The 10,637-nt window shown below is 37.9% G+C and overlaps 1 protein-coding gene across 11 annotated transcripts in view; it reads right to left on the reverse strand.

Annotated features, from left to right (window-relative positions):
- Positions 1–10,637, reverse strand: part of ROBO2 (roundabout guidance receptor 2) — a 1,381,003-nt gene that overhangs the window by 44,681 nt on the left and 1,325,685 nt on the right. For 7 of the 11 annotated variants that reach the window (XM_082246194.1, XM_082246198.1, XM_082246199.1 and 4 more), the window contains 4 exons: positions 10,240–10,512; positions 9,355–9,477; positions 8,215–8,371; positions 421–681 (listed from right to left, as the gene is read on the reverse strand). In XM_082246194.1, the coding sequence (XP_082102320.1) occupies positions 421–681; positions 8,215–8,371; positions 9,355–9,477; positions 10,240–10,512 (814 nt within the window). The remainder of the gene's footprint in view (positions 1–420; positions 682–8,214; positions 8,372–9,354; positions 9,478–10,239; positions 10,513–10,637) is intronic. The other 4 variants (XM_082246200.1, XM_082246196.1, XM_082246202.1 and 1 more) reach the window with 1 other exon arrangement.

Here is a 10,637-nt window from a genome sequence, read left to right on the forward strand (position 1 = left end):
AAAATGTATTAAAATCATATCCCTGATTTTGATACAAGCTTTGTAAGTGCATATTGTATGAGCTGTATAAATGTCATATTTTAAACAATTTTTTTAAACATATATATTTTAACCAAGCAGTCAGTATTTTCTAGAATTTTCTAGAATTTATGTGCAATATTAGTAGGTGATACTGTCAGTGAACATGCTATCAGTTATGGAGAAATAGGTGAATGGAGAGAGGGAGAAAGCTACTAGAAACTGTCAGATGTTCAAGGAATTTGATAAGCTATATGGCTTAAAGAAAAAAGTAGAAATGATACTCATAACAAGGAAAGTAAAGCAAAAAGAAAATGCAAGCAATGATTATATACCTCCCTCCACTTACAATTAAAAACAAAGAAACAGATGTAATCCAATTTTTTTTTAGCTAATATTTACCAAGTCTGTTTTGCAATATCAAACTGGTAGGCTCTGGTCAGTTCATCCAGGTGGGCCTGCAACATGGGCTGCATTTCCTCTCTTGGTGATGGTGTCAGTGTCGCTGTGGACTGCTGCCCAAATGAGATGGCTGGGGAAGAGGCAACTCCGCGCACTGGAGGCGTGGGTACCCTGTCATCATCTTCTTCCAGCTCGTCATCTGAGCCTTGGTGTAAGTATGTTTGCACAGGTAATGGTGGGCACCATCCATCACTGTCATACCTTCAAACAAAATGTGCACAGGTTATAATATCCATTTTGAAACCACAATACATTTTCTAAAAAAAAAAAAAAATCTGGTTTTATCTGTTTTTCTGTCTTTCTGTACATTCCACATTAACTTATTTGGGTTAAAGCTGCCTCAAGCATAAAAGTGCAAAGGTAACAACAGATCGTAAAACCTTCTACTGAGTGATCTGGTATCTCCTAAACCAGGGGCACTCAATATCAGTGTGGTGCTTTCCAGTTCTGAAGAACATCCTTCAATGCAAAATGTAGCATCTTTCTCTCCAATAGATAAAGAGAGCAGAGTTACCGCCATTCTGATGTTCTGATGTTATTGAATAAGGTTGATATCTACATATTGAGGGCCTAGGTTTTTTTTTTTTTTTTGCAATAAATTTTTATTAGGTTTTGTACAAATACAGAATAAAAATGCATATCAGATAACAATTCTGAACCAAATACAGTGAACATGGTAATACAGGAATATAAGTACAACGCAAAACAGAAGTAACATGAAAGTGGAGGAGGCAGGGTTTAAATTGCAATATTAAAGCTGTGGTAACTTAGGGTCTAGGAGTTCTGTTCAAGCAGGCAGTGGGCCTTAACTGTCTAGCGGGATGCAACCAGAATGGCCAGCGTAGGGGCTATGCCAGCCCACTTTGGTCAGTAGGCTAGTGTGGGGCGTTCGGGCCAGGTGGTGTGTCCCCCGCACGACACCCCTTCTGGGATCATACTGTGTCTGTCCAGGGGAAACCTCCAGGCCTGCTCACTCCCCCCTCGCCCACCATTCCCAAGTCTTCCCCCCACCAGTTTGGTAATGAACTTATATGTGAGCATTAGTTTGCTAAGTTCTAGTGGGATATGTATTAATGAACAGGACTCCTTGGGAATTCCGGGAGTCTCCAACGAGGGCCTGAAGTCGGGAGCCTGGGAGGAGTAGTCTGGAGACTATTTTGGCTCCTACTTTTGCACTTCTATTGTGTTGTTTTTACCATTGTTTGGACCCTGAGTTAGTTATCTAGAGGAACATAAACAGTATTACTAGCAGAATGGGGAAGTCGGTAATCTCCTCAATATTGTGTTATGTTGGTTTTGTGGTGGTTATCTGATGAAGCCTGGGTGAAGAGGGTCTGGTAAATAAGGGGAAGGTGTAGGAGGCAGGGAACAGGGATGTGCAGGTAGGGAGGGAGTGAGGAGGTCCATTCTCCTCTGCTCTGTATCCACCACTTATCTGACGTTGTGGTGTAGTGGTTCCAGCAAGCCCAAATTTTGGTGTACTCTAGTTGAGTTTCTTTTGCTTGATGGATGAGGTTTTCCAACTCTGTAATTTTTTAACTCACTGAAGCCAGTCCTTAATGGGGGGAGGGTTCGGTGAACGCCAACATAAGGGGATGCAAAGTTGGCTGCGTTTACCATGTGCATGGCCAATGAGCGAAAGTATGATTTTTATAGGTAAAGAGGAGTGGTGTAATAGGTATTGGGCCGGAGTAAAGTCTAGGAAATAGGTTGTTACTTGAGAGATAATTTTGTGCACTGTCTCCCAGAATTTCTGTAATTTGGGACAAGACTAGAAGACATGGGTGATATTGCCTTCTGGGTGTTGGCATCTCAAACATTTTGATGACATATTGGGGTAGATCTTATGTAGTAAGATGGGGGTTCTGTACCATTGTGAGGCTATTTTAAAGGCATTTTCTTGTTCCGATACATTTACCGTATCCTAGTGTATGAATGTGTAAATCGTTTCCCACTCCTTTTCGTTGAGATACAGTGCAAGGTCTTGTTCCCATTTAATGGAGGACTTTAGAGATTTTAACACCAAGTTTGGGAATAGTAGAGTGTATATGGTGGAGATGAAGTGTCTTTGCGGATCCTGTTTACTGCATAGTTCTTCAAAGGGGGTACCTTGGCGTGAACCTGTGATTTGTAAAGCGGGGGTAGATAAAAAGTGTTTGATTTGAGCGTATGTCCATGGTGGAAAGCAGTGATTTGGCATACTTGATGAGAGAGAAATGAGAGATACGAGCTCACTACCTTCAAAGAAGTTTTCCGCACTCATATATGTATATGGCCATATTTTCTGTAGGAATGACTTTTGCATACCCGGGGGGAAAGCAGGGTTTTGGGTTAGTGGGCCTGATATAGAGGAAAGGTTATGTTTTTTTGCATCATGAATTAAATGTTTGTAGTGTATTTCCGATGAGTGGGTGAGTTTTGTAAGTTGTTGGGATATGCGGTGGATCTAACCAAGAGGTTTGGTGTAACGGTATGGAGGAAAGTCTGTGTTCAATTTGGACCCAATCTTTGGTGTTGTAATGGACATTCCAGTCCACTATCCTAGATAGTGTGCATGCCTGCTGATATTTGCATAAGTCCAGAAGGCCAAGACCTCCTTTAGTTTAGGTTCTTGTCAGAATCTCATATTTTAGTCTGGGTTTTGCAGTACCCCAAATTAAGTTTGTATAGGTTTTTTATAAGTAAAAAATAACGAGGGTGGTAAGTTGATTGGGATTGTTTGCATTAGGTATAGAAGTTTGGGGAGGATATTCATTTTAATTATTGCGGTTCTGCCGTACCAGGAAAATAGGCCGTGCATCCACGATCTTATGTCTGTTTGTATATTACGCAAGATTGGTGTGAAATGTTTGGTGTATAGGTCAGAGAGGTTGGTGGGTATTTTTATTCCTAGGTATTGTATGGCGTCCTTTTGCCAACTGAATGGGAAGTTCATTTGACAGAGTTTTAACGTTTCTTGTGTAAGTGAGATGTTGAGGGCTTGGGATTTTGTAAAGTTGATCTGAAGGTTAGATATGGAATTGAACTCTTTGAAGTCTTTAAGGAGGTTTGGGACCGTGGTTATGGGATAGGTAAGGAAAAGGAGTATCGTGGGCAAACGCCACTACTTTATATGATTGGTTGCCAATGTTTATTACTTGTATGTTGGGGTTGGCTCGGATTCTTCTGAGGAGAGGTTCCAGGGTAAGAACGAAAATCAATGGGGAGAGGGGGCATCCCTGACATGTTCCGTTTGTTATAGGAAAGGCGTCCGATAGGTAGCCATTGACTCTTATGTTAGCAGTCGGCGTGGAGTAGAGCACAGGGATGAGGCTCCTCATATGCTCCCCCAGACTTGAGGGCCCAGGTTTCAGGGGCATAAAAGAAAATAAAAAAGCCAGGCTCCTACTTTGAAACTGTTGTTTTGCATTTACAGCTTTAGAAATGTTTTGATGGATTTACTTTAAGTTATGTGCTCATTTTAACTTTCCCTACTTCCTTCTAAACCTAATGGTCTTTAAACCACCCATCACTCATAAGAAGCAACTGGATTGGAGGGTTGGAGAGGGTGGGAAAAAACTCAGCTTGTATAAGAAAAGGTAAGATTTCCAGAAAAATGTAAATGCCCATATATGTGGATCTACTAATCATTTTGACTTAAGGTTTTCAATAAGGACAGCCTCTACTGTATTTTTCATGATATACTACTTTTAACTGTCCAGTTTGTGCCTGGCACATACAAAACAGCCTTATCTAAAAAATATTTATACTATACTTTTACATTTTTTCAATGTTGTTATTGTTCTACCACAACATGCTTTCTTTGATATAGACTAGGAAATAACAGGTTCCAGTCCATAGACTTTACAAAATTTTTATCTGCCAGGTGGTAGATACTTGAGACATTTGTGCTGGTAAATGGATGATAAAGGTTGATCTTGTTGAATCTTTAATATTTTTAGAACAATTCTTAATCATACAGTTAACTAATACAGTTTCTTAATAAGTAATTCTAGAAAACAGAATATTTATGCAAATCTTCAGTTAAAAAGAGTATAAGTAGGGAAGGTGGAGTTTTAGGTCTCTTTTTTTAAATGTATACCTGCTAACCTTATCTAATTTCTTTAAAAAAGCCTGTAAACAAAGTTTAAAAACAGAAGGGGGGACTTAATGGGAACACCTTCTGCTAGAAATAGTATAAAATGTGGGGGTGGGGGGGATTTGTAATGTTCTGATATTTTTGGGCGTTAAGAAATGAGATAGGCCGTCAGTACATCAAGATTGACAAATTGTTAGATATATGCCATAGTTTGCAGACTCTATAACTTTCCTACAGACTTAATAATATACACTGATTTGGGTTATTTTCACAAAAAAAATGTAGCAGAATACATTTTGGCCTAAAATAATGATAAAAATCTATTTATTTGCAAAATTTTATAACAGAAAAAAAAAGAAAAATGTGTGTTATTTTTTCAAAAAATGTCAGCGTTTTTTCATTTATTTAGAAAAAAAATTAAAAACCCAGTGGTGATTAAATACCACCAAAAGAAAGCTCTATTTGTGGAAACAAAAAAATTATTTGTGTACAATGTTTCATGACCGCACAATTGTCATTCAAAGTTCGACAGTGCTGAAAATTGGCCTGGGTGGAAGGGGGTAAAAGTGCCCTGTATTAAAGTGGTTAATTATAAATAAAATTGAAATTGAAACAAATCAATATATTTTTTTTTATTACTCATGAATTTGCCAAATATGCTTGCTTGCTTTTTCTGAAATGTGGCTCCTTTTCTAGAGATACCAGAAAGAATTATAGGTCACATCCTTCACATTTTTAAAGTTTGAGACAGTTTAAAGCTACCATTAGGTATTAAACATGAAGGACTCTTACTCTGCGGGGATAAGAGATTTCAAACTGTGTCCAGAGACACTCCCACCATAGTTTAAAAATAAACTCAATAGCTAATCCTTTAAGAGGCAGGTTCAGAAACAAGCTGAAAATAGCAAAGAATAGGCAAAATATTAAACAAAATCTCTATAAAATAAAAAATAATATTTCTATTAATGATGATAAATGTATGCACGGATAACTAAAATGTATTTTTTGCATTGCAGCTTTGTGATATTTTATTGAAAAGCGTTTTAAGCAATATATAGAAATAGATGTTGGAATTCAGAACATGTTCCTTTGCTTTAATATCAGACTATTCTGGAACCCAAAATTACTTTTGTGGCCAATGTTTTAGGTTCTATAATAATCAAGACTATTCATTGAATTACCTTATGGTTATTTTCTCAGTTCAAGTGTTACTAAACCTACAACAGTAAAATCTGTCTGTAGATGCAGAATAGCATCCTTGTTATACTTACTGTGTAATTAAAGTGATTAATCTTCTGCATTATGTAAAAAGGCTGTGTGATCCTGTATGCACAGGCCCTTCCCCTCCTGCAAGTTCACTCTGGACAAGTCCAGATAAGCACAGTAAGTGTAGTTCAGCTGCACATGCTCAGTTTGGTCTCTATTGCTCAGAGAACACTTCCTGGTTTTAGCTGAGCTATTCAGGTCACATGGTAATAACATCACACATGTGGGCGTGTATGCAGATCCTAAATGACAGCCCAGTCCCTCCCTCCTCCTCCATGCCCAGTAACTAAAAACGAACACAGTGGGTGGGATGTCACATCTTGATTGATGGATGATTTTTTTTTTTTTTCTTGGGAGGGTACATGTGATCAGCACAGGGTCAATCAGCACTGTCCAAACATGTTCATACAGATAAATAAGGGTCTTGAAGCCTGATAGGACAATCAATGGAGAAATTAAAACAAACTACCAGCACTCACTGATACAGGTCACAAGATTGCTCTAGTTGCTACAGTATATACAGCTGATGAGAAAAGGTATTTATATGTTTATATTTACTAAAATAATTGCATTTCCAAGTTCTGTGGTCTGTAGGAGACCAGATATAGTGAATGCAGAATCTGGGTTTAGTAACGCTTTAATGTCTCTTAGGTTAAAGCAAATAAATACATTTCAATTCTATTTAAAGGGGATCTGTAATGTTTCCATTTATGACATTTTCCTGACAATGGGGTTGACCTAAAAAAACAAAAAAGTCTATTCACTTGGCAAGAGAGTTTTCCATTATCCTAGTGAATGAGATGAAGTTCTTGCTGACTTTGGAAGCAAAAATAAATTTTTGTTTTTATTTCCCTTGCACGCGGTTGGGTATTCTTTTACAAACTCCTTTGCAAAGTGAACAACCTATATGCCTTTAGTGAATTAACCCCATCCTTTTGTAGTTTCATCGTCTTTCATTTTTCACATTGACTTTTAGATATTTCCTCTAGATGATATCTGCGTGTAAAAGTGCTTAGTAACTGCTGCAAATCAATTGCAGGGTAAGCCATCTAGAAATGCAATATGTTCTAGATTTTCTGCAGTCTTTGCCATAGTCTGCTTAGTGACATTTCCCTTTTCCTTGTGCAGTGAAGGAAAATAAGCTGTAAACACAGATACCACTGCAAATACACACTTAAATTTCATACTCATGAGTAAAAACAATTTTCAAATATATAAGTAACCTTAAAATGTGTGTGTTTGATACAGGGAGCTTTGATCTCTAGAATAAAGTAATGGATGGTCACTGTAGCTCTGAGATTTGGGTTTGAATACCAGCAAGGAAATCATATCCATGGGTTTTGTATATCCCTGGTAGAAGCAGGCACACCAATTATGAAGACTGAGCACTGTACAAGGGCTCTCTGGGGATTAGGCACCCATTTATACTAGATGTAGACCAGGTGAGTGCTGATATGCCTCACAAAATTACAAAGACTTGGACATAGCTCATTGTTTTTACTTAGCCAGTCATTGAATGTGGGGAATACAAACTCACCCAACTTTTTGCCCATCTGGGTACTCTGTCCCCTGGGTTTGTATGAGTTGCCTCTGATGGCTCTAATTGTGCTGGTGCTATATAAAACTAGGGGATATGAAACCCCAGTACAAATGTCTGACATTGTTGCATTTATCACATCCATATAATGTGAATTTGTAAATTTGTCACTTAACTTTTTCTCACTGTGCACTGTGCTCATACAAAGGCACATTTAAATCAATAGTTTGGAGCTGCATAACAATAAAATCCCTGAGATTCTTTTTTATGACATCATTTCTGCTGACAAAAGGATATCTAAGCAACATGCCAAAGTCTAATTCTCCCACAATACATCCAAATGAAAGCACAAAATTTGCTTGGTAACTATTGTACGCCTTTCTGGTGAGTGAGGTACTATAGGGGGAGCACAGCTTGTGGAACACTAGCAACATACACTCATTTAAGCATATTTGGAGCACCTTAAAGAGTACCTGTCACTTTATGTTTGAACAATTTTCAAAAGGACTTTATTTTATAGTATGCAGTAACTTCTGTATATAACTGCACAGCACCTAGCACTTTTAAAGCGCACTGGACACGTTTATGCTCACGGAAGAATATTTATTATTATATAATTTCTGGTCACAGAAGCATTTATTGATTCATTTCTGTTGTTTGTTTTGCATTTATCTAATATGTAAGTTTGAATGTATCACTATGAGTCCTTATATTTTAAGCACTGTTTTTCATAGTAAATTTCTCTGCAATATATGTAAAGCAGCGCCTCACCCACTCTACTAAGCCACCATGCCAGCCCAAGGGCCATTCTAGCTTACTGATGAGTGGAAGCTGCATAGCAGTTTTGACTTACCCAGTTTCTTGATGTTCTAACCCGTAATGCTCTATTTCTGTCCCAGGTAGTGGCTGGATGGGAGGTGGAGGAAGTGGAACATTAGCCCAATTAGATCCATTCGTTTTTTGATTCTTGGTACTGTTCTTGGTTTTCTTTTTCTTCCCTCCTTTTCCCCCTGTTGTGTTAGAGCAACATTCGTGCTTAGCATAAATTATACAACAATGAGAAGACAAAACGCTTTTTTATTAATATACCTATACAGTATAATATGAGGGGAAAAAAGTAAGTCTTAAACACAATAATAAACAATATCATTGGTGTTTGAATATGTTAGAAAAATATTTATACTCATATAGTTACTAATCAACCACCAATGATATGATGGAGGAAGCCATTTTGTAAACTAAAATACTTCCCATGAACATTTTCTGTTTTGCATTTGCTGAGAAACAAGCAGCAATAAGCCAAATAACTCTACAGACAGGAGAATAATAAAATGCACTTCACTGATGTCATTGTCTCTCTGTGATTTCAGAGGATGTTTTTTTTGGCTCAAAACTTTTACAAAATGGCCACCAATCTTTCACTTAAGTATTCTGAGACAGAGTAGGCCTCATATATCAATGTTTCTGTACTGAAAACTGTTCCCAACAGTTAGCAATCAGATTTCTCCAGGAAATAAAAGGAACATGCGTATTAGTTGCTGTGGGCAAACATTTTTAATTAGATGAACAGCAGATTACCTTAACAACTTTTTAAATATTTCTTGTTTATTCATTTACACTCTTTAGGTTTCCTGAGTGTTGCATGTGAGATGGCAAGATAATATGTGTTCTTGCTTAAAGCAACAAATCAGATTATTCATGTCATTTTTTAGATACTAAAATGCAGAATGAATAGGACAAACCAATTTGTTGCTTTGGATAGTAAAAGCAATTTTACATTGAGGCTCCATGATATATGAGACCCATGGTGTTAGTTAATACAATCACTACCAAATAGGTGTGCACATTGGTTTTGATTTCATTAGGTTTGTAAAATTTAGGTACACGCCATTCCATGCAGTGAGTAACAAATCCAAACATACCCATATTAAAGCACACAGAAACTGTCAATCAAACATTGTAAATACTTTGTTCCACACACTGAGAAACCAACCTGAAAGGCTGCCACTTCTCTCAGAGCTGTTGTGTGAGCTGGTGGTGCTGAAATCCTGTGACTGGTTGTGTGGCATTCTATTTGACAATCCCTCAGCACGATAGTCAGGAATGTATATTAAGGCTAAGGGTTAAAGGGCAGAGGTCACCGTGGCATCATGTGATTAGTACACAGCATAAGCTCATGCACCTCATGCAATCAGCAAAAAAAAAAAAAAAAAGCAGAGGTGGTGAGGAAGACATTTCAGTGGTCAAAGTGGAAATGCAGAGGTAGAGGAGAGGTTGGTTATTGAAAATTTTAACAGTGGTCCCCAATCAGTGGATACTTTTGAACTCAATATTCATCACTCTGATTTTTTTCTCCAAGCATGAAGCCAAGCAAAATGGTCTGATTAAAGGGGTATTTAAAAAATGTAGGAAACCCTGTTACAAGTTACCCCGAGGAGATCCTGCTTATCAGCTTTAGGCTAGGTTTCAAAAAATGGAGCTTTACTGTACCACAAAAGCCAAGTAGCTTTCCAGCAACCTATAATTTTTTGTTTTTTTCTGCACATAGAAGAAGAGTGATCTGCTGGATCTAGGTAGAAAATACTTTACCATTCACCATCAGCACTCAACAGTTTGTTGAAAGTTGAAACAAACCCTTTTGCCCTCTCTTTCTTCATACTTGGTGTGGATTGCTAGAGTTTGCTGTGGTTATATGTGTGACATAAGCAGACAAAGGTTGGGGACCTCTGAATTAAACATTATACTTGTCAAAAAAGGATGCATGCAATAGTTCCTTTTTATTAGTAAAGGGGAACGCATTTTGCATTTCAACCAATGCTTCATGTTTTTTATTTAAGCGTCATCATGCATTTAATTAAAATTCTAAACATACACTTACCATTATTTCCTTTGCCCTGGTCAGGAAGACAGTAGCCCAATCCCGTTAATTCAGACTTCTGCTGAACAGATGATTTCCACTGCTGGTCAGGTAAGTCGACTGCCAGCTCATGGATGCTGTTGGAATGTAGAATCTGTGTAGTGGCATATGGTGTGGTCTGTGCTGGGCAGTTATAGCTGGACTTAGTTGTAAAATCAATGCTGCTATAAATGGCTCCATCAGACAGCATGGTTGCCGACTTGTCTCCTTGTCCTGGAGCTGTTGGCAGTACATCTACGTTAAGCAGAGGAGAATGATACAAATCAGTGATGCATGGGGAAGACGCAGCTATCAAGGTTTAAGATGAAAAATAAATGTGTCAGTCAGTACGTTTGCATTTCAGCTGAGACAAGAGTCCG

The sequence above is a fragment of the Pelophylax lessonae genome (assembly GCF_965119305.1).
Source record: "Pelophylax lessonae genome assembly, chromosome: 2".
In the NCBI taxonomy this organism is placed as follows: domain Eukaryota; kingdom Metazoa; phylum Chordata; class Amphibia; order Anura; family Ranidae; genus Pelophylax; species Pelophylax lessonae.